At 43.9% G+C, this 17,076-nt stretch overlaps 1 protein-coding gene across 3 annotated transcripts in view; it reads right to left on the bottom strand.

The window, feature by feature from the left end:
• The window catches only part of mob2a (MOB kinase activator 2a), a 62,382-nt gene that overhangs the window by 25,204 nt on the left and 20,102 nt on the right, over nt 1–17,076 (bottom strand). Inside the window, exon 1 of one of the 3 annotated variants that reach the window (XM_085166595.1) lies at nt 12,399–12,562. The exons of 1 other annotated variant lie outside the window; for it this stretch is intronic. In XM_085166595.1, the coding sequence (XP_085022721.1) occupies nt 12,399–12,436 (38 nt within the window). In that variant the 5' untranslated portion in view covers nt 12,437–12,562. One more of the 3 variants, XM_085166596.1, reaches the window with a different exon arrangement.

The raw sequence follows: 17,076 nt of genomic DNA, 5'->3' as shown, positions 1-17,076 counted from the left end.
TACTGCTTCAAGTGAACTCATGAATGTTACATAAATTCAAAAAGTTCTTGTAAGTTGTTTTTTTGGGCTGCCTCTCAGTTTGTGATCCGCTGTCTGAAATTAACCATTTTAACCCATCTTTAAGGCAGGTTTGCAGGTAGTGCGACTGCAGAGTGTCTGAGGTGTCCATTTTTCTTTGTTTTCAACATTCAGCTCAGTAAGTAACACGAGCACTTTGAGAAATGCTCTTCCAACACTCGTCTCCACAGAGTGTTACACATCCATTAGCTAGAGTGCGCGTTGTACAATAGTTGACATGTCGTAGTCACAACAAGCCCCCGAGAGCCTGGCTAGCTTTAAATCAGCCAACTCACATCTGCTGCTCTGATTATCAAAACAGCTGCTGGGTCAAATGAGGAGGCCGAGGGTAATAATTCATATCCCTAATAACTCAGGGATATGGGTACAACATCCAAAACAAAGGATAAACAAACTCTTAAGCAGAGAGGAAGTTTATTAATCTAACCAAAAAGCTCTGAGAGGACAAGCACAAAAAAAAGAAAGAAGAAAACGAGACGACATCCACCTCCTTGATGACTAGACGAGATCTCTCCACCATCTGATAGCAGAGGAAACTCTGGTCCATTGTGTAAGCCCGATTAATTGTTGGAGTGATGAAGCTGTAGGAAGCACTCACGCCCAGGAGCTCGCAAAAAGGTGAAAAGAAGCATGTGACTCAAGGAGGCCAACAAATTTACAAAGCAAAAACGAGGCGGCTGGAAAATATGAGCAATTTTAAACCTTTGATGTGCGCATTTTAACCTCTAATCGGCTTAGAGGTGTACAGACAGCGTTGTAACGTGTGACTGTGTTTGTGCAACAGCTCTGCTGCCCAGAGAGGAAGTCTGATCTCTCCAAGGAAGATACTTGGAAAGAAGGCAGGGAGGTTTTAACCACCAGCAACGCCTTTTACGGACATCCCATCATAACAACAACAGATCTGACACTAAACTGCAGAAGCTCGGAAAGACTCGGACCGAGCTGCACTTTGTTTAGAATGTAGCCGCGTCCAAACCAAAGACCTTTGTTACGATGATTCGCAGTGACAGAAGATCACGCAGCCATGTCTGTAAATGCTCATCCCTGGTGGCTAATCAAGAGGAAAAAGACAGTGCGCACATGTTAGTGTGATGGTAGCGAGGAGGCAGCCTTGGTATGCCCGTCTGTGCTTCTATAGGAGAAGAGGAAAGGAGAGGACAGGAGAATTTAGGAGGGGAAAGAAAGGCAGCAAATGTTACAGAAATACAAAGCTACTCATGTTTTGCTATTTGAGGGCGTTTCAGAGTAGGGCTGCCACGATTAGTCGACTAGTCACGATTACGTCGACTATCAAAATCGTCGTCGACTGATTTAATAGTCGACGCGTCGTTTGAAGCTTTGTAAGATCACAAAAGACGCAGGAATAAGTAGTAGGATTTAAGAGTGTAATAACGGACTGAAACAGAAGATGGCAGCACTGCATGTACAAGGATGCCAGCTGCCGTTAAACCCCGAAGAAGAAGAAGTAGTAGCAGCCCAGCTCAGTTTCCAACAATGGCGGCAGCTAGTTAGTTTTAATATTACTCTTATTATTCTTTCTGGGCCACAAAATAAACGTTTAACATATTTTCAGGTGAGAATGTATCTGTGTAAACCTCAAATATCTGCTCAGTTTATCAAGACACCACATATTTTCAAAAGCGCTCCGACGTTTTCGGAGACGTCTGTTACCCACTAGCTCGATAGCTAGCCGGAGGCAAGGCTAACTAACCCGTGAAAACACCGGACTCCTGGCTAATCGTTTTCAAATCCACCGCCGTCTTTCGATACTCAGGTTAAATATATATAAGTCACTTAGATAACTTCAAAATGTTATTGTTTGGCTTTTTTCAGTATTTTATTTGTTCTTGAGTAAATCGGTTTGGCTGAGATTGAAGTTATAGTTTTTACACAGCTGACTAAACTTCAAGAAGACAGCTGTGTCCTGTTAGATTTTAGATAGCAAGGAGTTTATTAAATTTTAATGAAATTTGCAGATTGTTTCGGTGAAGTTTAATAAACTATCATCTTGTCTTTATTTTTAGTTAGCACATACCTTAAACACTTAAAGCTGTAAGCTAATGATAGTTATATAAGAGCAGATGCTGCTGGTGCAATAAGCTGTATGTTTTATGTCCAATGGATGATGATCTGATTAGTCCACTAATCGCAAAAATAATCGGTGACTAGTCGACTATCAAAATAATCGTTTGTGGCAGCCCTATTTCAGAGACGACTTCAGATATAGCAAAAAACCTCTGTGACATGTCCTGTGTTTGCCGAGTAATACATGTACACAATCTTACTGAGCTACACAAACACTGACGCGCTGAAAGCTAAAAGCAAGTGTAGATACAGATTGATCTCCCCTTTTTCCATTCAGCATCCTCGTGGCACGTCAATGAAAAAGAAGGATGTGGGCATAGGCAGCTGCTGCTAGTATAAGAACAAGGAAAGAAAAGAGATTGATGGAAAGAAGACAGAGGTCAAATCAATAGATGCTAATGGAGCCGTTTCACTGATGAGCAGTAATATTTGGGTTTTCCTCCACAGAATACAAGTGAAAGGATGAGCTGTGGTGAGACGCATTTCAGACTAATTTCACCTTTTCAGTGAGATGAGATCAGCAGATGACTACAGAGCCACGTAAGAAAGCGTGTCTGTTCCTCCCCGTGCCAGTGGATTCAGGTGTAAATAAGCCTCTGATTGGCTGTAAACAGCGGAGGATCCATCTACCACCTGGGAAGATGAGCTTATGCAGTGACATCATCTCTCACCGTGGGGGATGGGCTGGTTGCCAGTGAAGTAAGCACATCTGTCCGCAACACAAAAGACTTCACAAAAGACTGTGTGTGTGCGTGACTGTGTGCGTCTTGGTGGCATTGTGCTCATCACAAGCAGGAGAGCTTTATGGCTACAAAAAGGGCATCTGAGGTGAGTGCTTGTTTGGCACACAACCTCTAAATGAATGCTGCCTCAGAACAAACTGGAGTCAGCGCTCTGCAGCACCGCTGCTTTCTCGGGAGCCACGGTTTCCACCCTCTGATTGTCCGATAATCAATCTCCGTGGACGACTCCTATGTCTGAGCGCGATGCTTTGATTTTAAGGTGTGAAATTAAAATCTTAATAAAGCTTATTTTTCCTCGTCTTCTCTCTTTTGGTAACAGCGACATGTCAGATAGCAGAAACAAATGAGGAGACACAGCCTGCAGAGGCACTGCAGCATAGAGCCAATTACGCAGCTATGCATGTGACTGCATTTTATTTCTTATTTTTAATAGTACAAACAAGGACGTCTTACCTACTGACCCCCAAATTCAGTGTTCAATTAGACAGAACCAGACCACCCCTCCCTTTTCACAACTGCATGGGACAAGCTTGACAAACAGGAAATGAGACGCCCAGGCACTTCCCCTCTCCACTCAAATGGGTCTGTCGTTGCCAGAGGCTAAACACACAAGACGTGGGCTGCTTCTGCAACAACCCGCCACCTTTACAGCCTGCACGAAGCCTCCAGACACGTTGTTTTGCTAGTGAAATTTGTCTCGCCCCTTTCCTGCCACCTGACCAACCGAGAAACTGAGCCAACACAATGAAGCCATTATCCACTTGCCAATTGGGCCACCATGCAGCTGTAACACGTTTTTCGATGCCTACAGGGCACCTGCTGCCACACACACAAACACTCTCAGGTACTATTTGTATAAACTGCACTGATAGGTAACATGGAGAGTACAGTCTTTACCTTGTTGTTGTTTCACTGCCACAAACTGGAAAAGGATACTTCAGAAACAAAAAACCTGCGAAGTGGTCGAATGGTTTTTAATTTAAGCATGTGTGCTGCTGACGGAGAGAATCTAAATGCGGAGGTGAGGTTAGTGCAAGGCCATCTCTTTGTACTCCTCCTGAGCCAGCAGAACAGGGCTGCTTCTGAAACACACACACAGACTGTGTTATGCAACCAGCCTCTTGTGTGAGGCTCTGCCCTCTGCAGTGACTAGAGGGCAGGTGAACGTAGAGGACAGTCAGTTAAGGCAAGATGGACAGAGCTTGCTTAACATGTGAACTGACTAACGGCCGATTTAGACTTCTGTGGTGAATGTACGGCATAACCTAGATAACTGGCTGACATCACCCCAATCTTGTTGTGTTCAGTTTATTTGTTCCAGGAACAAATATGTTTGTCCCTTAAATTTTTTTCTACTTCTTAGCACATTTTGCATTTTCTTTCCAAGAATTTACTGACATTTATGCGCCCTTATATTGAGACGATGACAGTTATTCTCTCATCAACGGTGCTGAACGGGCCAACCGCAAAAAATGGATTCTGCGTCAATACGATGTGTAGTTATGTTTATATGGAGGATGTCAGGTTAGACTGTCAGGAAATTAAGCCCAGAAGAACTCATTAAAAAGCAGATTTCCTTGTTTAGATATACTTCTCTGGTATTTTATATTCTTTACTTTGTATGTAGAAAAATAAAAATATTTATCCCCTATGCCTCATTTCTTCAAATATCTCTTTCCACATTAAGATGCTGGGTGATAAGACGCCTCCTACTGGGCATGTGCAGAGGAAAGCCTCAAACACTAGTGAGAAACAAACAGAAAAAAAAACTCCACAAAGAAAAAACAATATGCTTTTTCCAGTTGTGAAGTGGCTGTTTGTCATTTAAATTGATTTTTACTTGTTCCCATTAACAGTATTCATATTTTTTTATTTGACTCATCAGGACTAGAAGCTGTTTTACATGCTACAGGAGTCACTGGAATTTTTTGGGGGGATTTTTGACCTGTTTGGATTATTTCCTCTCTTCTGGGCACCTTGGACATGGATGATACTGTACCACAATCACTGTGGTACAGTATTCCCTGCCTTTGAACTTTGACCTGAGAGCCCCTGACTTTGGATTACAAAGGGGAGGCTTAATATTTTCAAGTTAACTTTCCTTAAGTCAACTTGAAAATATTAATCAGTGCATTAGAAACACTAATATAATCAGTGCATTAGTGTTTCTAATGCACTGATTATTATTCCCAGGAGATCGCAACAACTTCAGTGAGACAGACAAAGGGACTGTCTGGCACTGAGTCATGGTTTCATCACTGAAGAACCAGTTTGGAGAGAAGATCAAACTGGTAAAGCCATGCTTTTGATGAAGCTTTTTTCCCTCCTTCTCCTTCAGCTGAGTTCAATAAACAATCTGACAGTTATTCAACACGCCTTCATTTTCATCACACATTACAAAACCAACCAAGTAGAGCAGGGCGATGTGACCAAAAATATTTATCACGATATACATTTGAAAATTTGCGATAATGATATAACTGACGATATAATTGACACTAGACAAAATACTTTACAACTCCACAACTTTATTAGTGCAAAAAACCCCATCAATGTATTTTCACTTAAACAAGCAAATTCCTTGCTGACAGTTTAACCAAAAGGCATTTCCAGTGGAAATTGGCCGATATATCCTCAGCATAACCATGTATAATATCCACAAAACTTAAAAAGAGGTTATACACACACAATACTGTAATATTATGTTGAAGCACAGTACGTATCACTCCGCGAGGCTCCGCCTACGATAGCCGTAATGCTCCGACAATCCATCAAGCGGTGCGGCTTTGTAGCTTAGCAAAGTCGCACTAAAACATTTGACAGATTTTCGAGCGCCGTGTGCCACATAAAATCGTTTCGAGGTCAGTAAACACAACCAGAATTCATACATAAGGCACACGGGATTATAAGGGGCACTGTTGATTTTCAGAAAAATCAAAGGATTGATTTTAATTGTGCCGTATTTTCCAAACAACACGGTAATAACGACGGCCCGCTAGCATGCGCTACCAAAAATAGTGCCTTGTTATGTATCTGACGGACGAAAGCTAAACCAGTCCCACACCACTGAAGTTGCAGCATTTTAACAAACCAATTCTGGTTCATCCGTTTCATTCAACGATCCACTTTCGCTCTTCTCATTCTGCGTCGCCGCCATGTCTGTATGTAAACAAAGGCACTGCGGATGCGCGTTTTACCCATATTCTATCGCGATATGTCATTTTCCTATCGTTGCCCAAAATTACACCGGTATTACCGTGAACGATATGATATAGCCCAGCCCTACAACCAAGTATTTTCAGATTAACACATTTATGTGTTTCTTTGGGGGGGGAAACTAACTCCTGGTGGGCAGTGGGATATAGCAGTGTTCTGAGGCCAGATAAAGATCGATTTACAAATTCACCAGGTTTAACGAGGGCACGGTCTGACTGCAGGCATTTGCCTTTTTGCAGCCAGTCAGGGAGTGTCTAATATATGTGAGAATTAAGATTTGCTAAATCCTGCTGGTTGACTTTCAACTCTATGGCTCATTTATTTGGGTGGAGTAGTTTATGACAAACACTAGTCGGGTTACAAGGACAACAGATTTAAAAAAAAGAAGAAGAAACGACTACATATTACAGCCCTTATCTAAAATGTAAAGGCTGATCTTACAGTTTGATTTGATGTGTAAGCCTTTTTCTCAAGTTGGAATGATAAATGCTGCCTATTGTACAACAAAAAGCCACAGGAAATAATTCCATTCACTTTTTCCAGGAATTGAATAGATAATGATTATATGGCATGCCTAGGCATTAGTCGTTTCAACAAACTTTCCTCAAAATTTGAGCATTTCCAATCAATCTGAGTGACCATGAGCCACAGAATAAGGGAGCCCGCTGGGCTGAGGGGAAGGATCGCGGGGCTTGTTGGTGGAGAATGGTGTTCTTGTTGAGCTCAGCTCTGTGACAGCAGCCCGGTCTGCCAAAGACAGCCTAATGAGAGACACATGGCATCTAGTATGGTCTGCTCTGCTAGTACGACACACAGCTATTGTTCTACACCGCACATTATAAAACTAACCAAGTGACCCACCGCAAGCAAACATACACAAGTTTTGTCATGTGATGGAGCCTTACAGTCTGACTGCACCCGCTTTCCAGCGACGTGTCAGCAACATGTCTTACGGGTAGAGAAACGCTGAACCACAAAATGCTGCCAAAATTGAAATTTTTCTCTTTGTTTCATGCTGTAATTGTGTAATTGTGTCTCTGACATTTAAAAACTGAATGAAACCCTGACCTTGGATTCAACTCCAACAGCAGTAGTTGCCTCAGGAGTGTTGCGTTGGAAGAGACCCTGGAAAAATCAATTCTTGTGAGTTTGTGGGTGCAAAGAGTATGCGAGAGCACGAGAATGGTTTCTACACGTTACAATACATAAAGATCTTAGCGAGGGGTTCCTTAGATAACCGCCAACGAGACTGAAACCATTTTAATTCAGCTATTTAATCCAAACTGATCAGGACAGTCGCGCTCAGCAAGAATGAGCTCTAGAACTATTTTCTGCTCCCTTGGTTAGACGAGACAATCTACCAACAGAAAGAAAGAAATGAAGCACGCAACATTAAAACAGCGGCACGAACACGTAGACGTGACCGTGTTCGCTTCCTGTCTTTAATGTATCGGTAATAAAAGGGTTAAATTTAAATTAAAACAAAAACATTAGGATATAGTACACTACATATATGTGATCGAACAATATGCTTCTAATAATACGTTTGCAGTTAATTTTCAGCTATTTCATCATTCAAATTAAAGTATTATATTATATTGGCTAAATGTATCAGCACTCTCACAGCAAAGTGGCTGCAGTCCCTGCTTTATCGGTTAAGTTATTTGGATAACATTTCCAGAGGTAATATGATTTATGTCCATATAGAATTCTATACCCCTGAATTCTGCCCCCTGCTGGCCATTAGAATGATGCCACTTGCATATTTTAGACTTGAAAGCAATTTTTATCTTTCCTATACACGTTTCCTCCCCCGATTTTGCCTATGTATGAAAATCAAAGCTACTGACTGGACAGAAACATAATACAACGGTCAAGTAATTAAAGCCAAGTGAGTTTTATTTTACTTGCGTCATACGACGACAGACGTTTCAGACGACTTTGTTCTAAATGACATGATCGACATTGGAATTGACAGTGATTGTTGGAGTGCTGGCAGGCATTTTCTACTTCACACAATGCTACCGTTGAAAGCTTAAACACCGGAGCCCAGGGGACCCAGGGCTGCCTCGAGTCGAGGTCAACGAGGACCCGTTCAGATGGGTGTGCCTCCCGAAACACACATCAATCAAGAAATATAACATCACTGCCAAGACATCTGATTGGCTGATGAAGTCGCAAAGGAAGAGAAGAGCTAAAAATAGACCCGAGAGCCCATTTTGGCTTAATGAGCCCAAGAGACATCAGGATCAGGTCCCACCCCTGCTTTCATTATGATGGGGGGAGAATAGTTAAATAGTTCTGGCATAAGCCCCGCCTTTAACAGGCTTCTGTGTGCATTTCACCAACAGCATTTAACACATGCAGAGCTTTAGATTTACATTACGCACGCACAGAAACGACAGGCTGTTATTCGTGCTAAAAGTAGCAACGAAGTGTAAACAAAGTTCCGAATCCCACCGAGGCCTAATCGAATCCAGCTGTGGTGGATGTGTGAAAGCTACAATTTTACCCTCACCATCAAAATGGTCCTTTAAAACTAGAAAGCTATATTTAGACTTTATACAGCAGTTGGGGCACGCTTCGAGTGGCTAGCCCTAAAACCACAAGAGAGAAGAACCAGAATCTTTCTGCTCCAACTGCCCAAGAGCCTATATCATCTTAGCCTCTCTTTCAAGCACAATAACCAGCTACGTGCATGCCAGTAAGCCAGTCAGATTTTAAAACTAAAGCTCTGCATAGCCGTGCTAGGTCTATCTGCGGGAGAGGGGGGAGAAAAACCCAAAAGAACAAACTGGGAACATTTACTTTTTTCTTTTAAAGAGCAAAGTCTGTTAAGTCCAGCGTTCTGCAAACACCATGGGAAACAGAAAAAGAGGAAAAACGTTCCCCTGTCCCTTTATGCTGGAACACTGTGTCCAAACAAAACAAACAGTGTTGCACAGCCAAAGGGGCACACAACAGGATGAGAGGAGAAGCTGGGCAAGCATGACTGACGAGCTACCTTTTGGCTGCATTCCATTTTTTTCCAACCAGTCCTAACCTACCCTCCAAACAAAACCCATAACCTCCAAAGTCTAGCGCTCCGCTTCTCTGTTCAGCTATAGGAGGCTGGCTACGAGCCATCAACATCCCCTTGTCTGCAACTCCGTGCTTCCCCCCCCTCCTCTTGCCCTCCCACAATTCAAGATACAGTGTGTGTCTGACTACAGCAGAATATCTGCCTGTTACAGCAGCAGTGTCCTCAAAAGTCTCCCCCAAACCGCAGCACAATAACAGAGCGAGTGGGCAGGAGAGGAAACAGGAGGAGGGATCAGATGGAGAAGTTGAAGTTTAACTTAAAGACTGCAAGAAATTATACTCTCGACAGCAAGAAACAAGAACAAAAAGGGGAATGAAAGGTCAAGAGTCGACACGTAAAATATACCTATAGAAGAAGCAGTCACAGCACACCAGCACCCCCATCCAGCAGTCGATCGAGCAGAGCCAAGGTGACGATGCTCCAAACCACAGCACCCTACACACCGTTTCACCTCCCCGTTTGAAACTCTGCTACAGGTGCACCAGGAAAACTGCTCCCAGCTCCAACGTAGCACCGAGTGTAATCATACGTCTGCTGCAAAGACCTTCGACTTCAACGCGGCTCACGCACGAAGCCGGCCGGACGGGCAGAGGAAAAACACCTCGAAACAAACAACCATTCACAAAACTAGACGCACTTCTCTGAGCAGGTTTCTCTTTCTCGCTCCTTTCCAGCTACTGCAACTGCCTGCTTCACTTTCACACTCTTGCGCTCGCTCTCTCTCCCTCCCTCCCACTTGCTGGCTCACACTTGAAAGGCGGGAAGATTAGCTTGGCAAACAGAGTCCCATAAACAAACTGCTGACTGCTGGGCAGTACATGGTGGACTGCAGGGTAGAGCGAAAAGGAGGGACATTGGGGGGCAGGGGAGCGGGGGGGGGGGGGGGGGGTGAAAATCCCTGGGAGGCAGTAATCTTGACATCTGTATACATCCTAAACAAGGGCTAAACATCCCATCTCCACCCATCGATTTAGCAGACATTGTGTGTTTGGTCTGCGAAGTCTGAGTCAAATCCTGTCCAACCTCTGCAGAAAGTCGAGGAGTTCAGGAAGCTGACACACTCGCCGTTTTGCACCGTCATCGTAACTGCAGCAAGGTGATTGTCAGCTCTTGCGTTAACATGGAGAAAGGACTGAACACGGGAATGAACGCAGCACAAGGTTATACAGCGTTTTGAGCCCATATAAGTGCCTGTGACCGTTCATTCATATAAATGATGCATAGGTACGGTAAGGGAGGGGATAGCGCAGAGACAAACCTCCAGGAAGTGAGCCAATCACTGCAGAGTACTCTAGTTATGATGCGGGCAAATAAGGAGAAGGACGCAAATAAAAACATTCAGCTTCGTTTGCTCCCCATCATTCACTTCCTCGCTGCTCAAAACACACATAAGCACTTTAAGGGACTGCAGAGAACAGATCAATGTCTGCTGCTTAAATCGAAGGCTTCGGACGCTGCCGGACACACCAGACAAACACAGGATTAACCGAGCATAACGAAGGCAGCGTATACCAGTGAATACTGACGCTTCAATGTCAAAGAGACCGAATCCACTCTGCTGTTTAGTGAAAACAAATCACTGCAGCCTGCCAAGAAAAAGACTGAGATAGCAGAGCCAGGAGACAGTCACCTTCAGAAGATGGCAGTTATGTAACCTGAGCGGGGGGGGGCTTTGCTCTTTTTCTGCCGTTGAGTTCTCAAAGAAGCTCTGAACTGTGAGATGAATGTGGAAAAAAACAAACAAACAAACAAAAAAGCCAGCAGTGATTGTAGACTCTCTCGCCTAACCTATTTTTACCCTGCTGCGCACAAGTTTTTGAGACGCAAGATAACAAAGAAGCACCGCAGCAGCGATGACGTCAGCTCTCCTCCTCCTCATCTTCTTCCTTCTGCTCCCTGGAGAAGTGCTAACAGGAGCGTCAGCTTTAAGGCCTCCTCTGTCATAGCTTAATTATTCCTCTCTCTCTCTCACCTGCATCCACACAGATGTGAAAGCATATGTGGAGCATGACTACATCACACACACACTTCCTAAGTGAAAAAAGAAAGAGGTGGAGCGCGTATGCAGTGATAATATCTCTCGCATTTTCAACCGCGTGATGAAATGAGTGTTGGCACTCGTTAGCTCCCTTTGTTTCCAAGCACCTGAGAGTCAGGATGTGGTGTGTGTGTGTGTGTGTGTGTAAAGCACAGCGGAAAGCCCTGCATCTTATAACAAGCCAAAGGGGAAAAGGAGTGCCATGGGGAAAGGGGAAGAAATGAAACTGCTATTAAATCAACTGTCACTTTCAACATATGACCAGCTTCTTGCGGGTCTCCATCTGCGTGTGTTTTTGCCAAATAAGTCAAACCAACCATAAAATCAAGACATCCGGAGTAACGGTTGTCTGTGCATGACTCATTTGGAGGAAAGTAGAAAAACCTTTTTGTACAAACGTGTGACTTGGACTGATAACGAGACAAAAAGTGAACCGATGAGCAGTGGAAAGACCTGACTCGCGATTGGTTTTGAAACACTGGTATATGAATGAAGGCGAGCTGTTGCAACCATGCAAAGGCAAGGCCGGTTGGGGAGGCAGAGGTACATCATTCATGCCGCTACATACAAAGTTGCTAGGTGATGTAACCTCAAGAAAGGGTATTCCTGGGAAGGGGAGGATAAAGAAGGGAGAGAGGGACAAAACATCATTTCCTTAAGTGAAAAGAGGGGAAACAAAAGAAAGAGCCCAACCCCTAAAAAAGCAAGACCAACAGGTTTTTCTCCCCATCCAGCTACAGAAACTTGAATTACACGTGGGTACCACCAACGGCTAAACGAGCTGACACACTAAAGGATTGAACAGCCGTCTGATCAACCAATGCTTTTAAGGTAATCAACTCTGATGCTGTCATTAAAATGACAAACTCACTCAAATTGTAAGTGCATTAGAAATAAATACAAAGTTTCCTCTAATGTCCACGCCAGCAGAGACCTAGCCTTCAAAGACTCAAACCGCAGCTAATACCACAGCAATATCGCCAATGTTGCAGTAGAAAAGTAGCCAAACTCTCCGTTAGCAACATGAAGCGTTACTCTAGAATATCACAGAGATGCCGTAAAGAGACCTCAGAGCACTACGAGACAACGTGAACTGATTTAGGAGCTCAGGATATGACAACACGTCTCCCCCCGCAGCACTGCTCCGCACTCTTACCTATTTAACGTATAGGACCCGTTCCTTTTGAATCTCATCCTGGATGACAGGAAGCGGATAAAGAAATCCAGAATTGATGGTGTTTCTTTCTTATTGTCGCACCTCGAAACAAACGAACCGCGTCGCGTCTCCCTCCGGACCCGCTGCAGAACAAACAAACGCCTTTTTCTCGGTTTTTTGTTGCAGACCTCTCCCTCTCTCTCACTCCTCCACAACTGTTTCTTTCTATCGTTCCTCTCCCCAGTCCTCCACCCCGTCGCCTCCTTCTTTTCTTCCTCCTCCTACTCCTTTGGTTCCCGACTCGATTTAGTTTCCGTGCATGGGGCAGGGTTAACGAGTCTTCATGCTGCAGGAGTTGCGATTAGAACAAAGCCAGACTTCGTACCGGTGACATGTGGTCGGTGTAAGTTGGAAAAAATCTAGTGATGTTAACACGAAGTCTGGTTGAGACTGGTCGGCTTTGTGTCCACAGCCTCGCTGACGCAAACCACCGCGCGTTACTCCAAAAGAGAGGAAAACAATGTAACTTGAATCCTTTCAATATTCCCACATCTACATCCCTTCCTCAAGCTCCACTCGGCGGCATAAAACCGATATAAAAGTGACCCCTAAACACAATAAAACATAAAAAAAAAAAAAACAACAAAAAAGGTCCCTTTAAGGAGAATGATGATCGAAGCGAGTCAGTTTCCTTCTCTCCACACAGGGTCCAGCGGAGGATCTCATGTTTCAACCGCGTTTCCTATCAGCGGAGCTAAAAATACGCATTTATATTCCTCCATATAGGCTGAACGCAAACCAGACGCCACCACCCAAACACGGATCTTGTCAGCGCCTGAAGGGTGAGACAGATTTGACGCTAAGAATAGGGCTGAGGATCCATTAATGCCATTTAAATCCAAAGTAGTCCTTCCAGGTGTATCTGTGGCTTTCTAACGCGCATATAGTCACTTTACATTAAACTCCAGGAGCACTATTCGGCTCTTTATTCTGGCATATAAACACTGGATTGAGATTTTAACAGGATGTGGTTTAATAAAGAAAAACTACGCTAATCACAGCTGATTACATTGTTGGTTGGTTGGCTTGTAATGATAAAAAGGGGGTGGGTGGGTATGCCGATTAATCCCCATCTACTATATCAAGGAACTCTTGACCCAGCATTAGATACAGATGAGCACAATGATCAATCCTGACTTGCTAGTGAGTAATAGCCACATTTTTTCCCAGCACCTTCCTCAGAAATGATAATGAAATGAGTTGGAAGATAATTTAAGCGGACATAAAGGGGAGACTGGATCCCCTCAAGCTAGGCCCATGTGTCTGTTTCCATCCTGAAAAAAAAAGCTCTTTCACCTGGCAGATAATCTTCACACCACCTGATAATCTGTGTACACCGATTACAACCAAAGAAAGCAAAGCTGTTGTTTTGTCAAGCTTGGCTTTTTAATGGATTTATTAAGAGAGGAGAGGTGAAAAGAGGGCAAGAACGGAGCTAAAATTTGGTAGACAGCCAGACCACAAAGTGAAGAGGAGATGTGGTTTTCTTATACGGCTGAGTAAGCTTTGAGAAGGGAAAGATGACGTGCAATGAAGGCTCAACATCCAGGACAGCGTTGTGTGTTGCAGTAACGGCAAATCAGGGTTTTAGAAATGTTACATTTGCTCTAAATTCTCCAACAGCAGCTTAATTACAGGGAAAGCCCAGCTAATCTAGGAGGATATGGTTTAAAGAATCCTGAGTTACTTGGTTAATAGTTTCTCTAATAGCAAAATAAAAGATCTCATTACGTTTTGCGCGCATGTGTCCTGAGGGATTAGAAGCACAAAATAATGAATCCAGGCATGCAGTTAAGTTTAAAAGTAATCCAACCTATTCCGCATTACATCATATATAAGTGCAAAAGTGCAGTGTGGCATTTGTGTGTGTGTGTGTGTGTGTGTGTGTTTCCTCTGCTGCCGCAAAATACTCGGGACTGGTTTCATAGCTCCAAGTCGTTTATTACAATAAGAGCAGCTTGGCACCAAAAGTGCTGATCAATGGCACTGCTGTAGCTGCTCCATCAGTCACTGCGGAGTTGCACAACAGCAGCTGGAGGTAGAGAAGAGGAGGAGGAAGACAACAGGAGGCAGGAGTATGAGGGAGAATATCAACAGCAAGAAAACGTGACTTTTAAAAGGTGTGGGGCAGTGAACGCTGCAGACCACGGAGGCACAATTAGCATGGGTTTTATTGATGCTCCTCCTATTCAGTCTTCCTGCTTCCTGCTATCCCTGATTTATTGCTCTGTTTGCAGCCCCTTCATTAAGTTAATTTGAGCTTTCTTCTTCTGCGATTCTTATGCTGATTCCTCCACTTCCTCCACCTGGCATCACTTCTCTCCCTCCAGCCCATCCCTCCCTACACTCTTATTCTTGTTGTGCAACAATGTGGTGAACTGTAAGTGCATCTCCTTGCATACTAATGAGGATAAAAGGTGCCAGCCAAACAGCAATGCCTTTACTCTCTCCCTCTTTTTTTCCCTGTCTAACAGATGAAGCTTCTGAGGGCCCAGAGGTTAAAATAAACTACCCATAAACCTTCTCTGTTCATTTCTCTGCCTCGTTTTTTAATGACAGGGAAGCTTCCAGAAAGCGGTCATCATTGGCTGGTGTGTGGCTGTGGAATAGCCCTGCCCCCTTCAACCCTCGCTCCTGCTCTGAAGCTTTCCAGGAATACTCTGGTGGACCGCAATGCACAAACACACACAGAATATCAAGGCTCCAGGAGCCTGAGTGCATGTATAAGAAGAGAGGCCAGCTTTAGAGTCTCCAAGTTTCCCAGCACTGACAGAGGTGATACTGACAGAAACCACACGACTCCCTGCTTCGGCGCCAAAAAAGTCTTACGAAACCACTACCATGTTTGTATTATGCAATTTAATGTACATAGGGTTTTGCTGCCAAGAACCGAACACATGCCGTTTTTCTTTCCAACACAAGTGGGCACACTCCAAAAATGTTTACGCACACAAAAACAGCACAGCGGAGGTATATGCGAGCTGGGCCCGAGCCAAGCGGTGTGGTATGAAAGAGCCTATATATACACCGCCAGGCTGGGTGACGCCAGGTCTTTCTGTGTGTGTCTGTCTTTCACATCGCAGCCTGAAACAGAAGCAAGAGAACTGCTTGTCCACCTTTTTGGGCTTCTGCCACCGGGATGGGTAGCACCACAAAGCCTGTGAAGATAGATTCATGAGGGGCAGATGTGACAGTAAATTAAAAGACAGTGGTGATTTTATTTTCTCAGAATGGTGGGACTTTGGTGCCACCTGCTGTTAAAAAGAAATAATGTACTGCTCAAGCGAAAGTAAATGCTTTCTCATTATTCCTAATGGCACGCATGAGCTGAGAAACAGTCATGAGAGAAAGACAGCAGGAAGGGGAGGAAAGCTGCAGGAAGAGGTGCGGGCCGCCGCTGACGTCCTGACGACTGGTATGCTGTCTGGTATTGCTGGCATGCGAATAAAGGCTTTGAATTAGAGATAAAGGGAAAAAGAGAAGACAGATGATGGAGGAAGGCTATGTCAAGAAGATCCGGGCTCTCAGTGTCATGCTATTGCTGATATGTGAAAGGCAGGACGTTATGACATGAATGACAGGAGCCAATGAGAAGCAAGAACTCTGCAGAAGATGTTTGCAGGCTAAAAAAATGGTTACACACTGATGGGAATAAACTATACATGAGAGGACACAATGAGGACTTGAACCGCCCACTTTGTGTGTGTGTTTTAGGGGGAAAACAGAGCATGCCTCAACACAAATAAGAACAGAACTAGTGATCCCAATCAGCCTCAGGCTGGTGGTGTACTGGTATCACTGGTTTAAAACTGCAGCTGCTTGGTACAGTCATGTGATAGTGGACTGCATGGAGCCTGGTGCACACTGGGAAGGCCTGCAAGCCATGATTATGCAACAACAAGATCTGATTTCATGCCCACTGGATCTCTCCTCTCCTTCCGTTATCTCAACTCGTACTTTATCTACATTTATCCTGCAACCAGAGTATCTTCATCGCTTGAGACACACACATGAGACTGAGCTTATTCCACCATCTCTTGGAAAATAGTGACCTTATATGACCTGCTAAAAATCAACGATTAAGCAAACGAAGTTACCCAACTCCTAGCAGGTAATCATTTTTTATCCACAGACGTGTTCCTTTCTGGTGAAAAGTCATGTAACCTGTAGATGTGCTGCCCTCTTGTGGCATAAAAACAGCTTAAACCCACATTATATGGACATCACTATAAGTTCTTAGTCTTTTCTCTTAGAAAAGAGAGCCACAGCTGGAGCCCGGCCAACTGGTCGGACCAGCTAAGGATGGTCTAGACGATAACAGATATAGAGCATCTTAACTTGAAGACAAAACATAAACGTCCTTGTTAGAGGCTTCTTTCACTCACGTTTAAATAACATTCAAGGCTATTTTTACTTATCTCACATTTTACATCACAAAAAGAGGCAGTCATCTGTGCAGTCAACTCGCACGCCATATCTTTCCAGACCATACATACTGGTGTGGCTGTTAAGTCTGGGACCAGATGAATGCACGACTCCATCAGAGGCTCACAATATGTAAGTGAGTGTTTTTGTTTTAATTTAAAAAAAAAAAAATTTTTAAGATTACAGTGGCAAA

This window comes from Neolamprologus multifasciatus, chromosome 7 (genome assembly GCF_963576455.1).
Source record: "Neolamprologus multifasciatus chromosome 7, fNeoMul1.2, whole genome shotgun sequence".
Taxonomy (NCBI): domain Eukaryota; kingdom Metazoa; phylum Chordata; class Actinopteri; order Cichliformes; family Cichlidae; genus Neolamprologus; species Neolamprologus multifasciatus.
The sequence above is the reverse complement of the archived record's forward strand: the minus strand, read 5'-3'. Positions and strand labels throughout refer to the sequence as shown.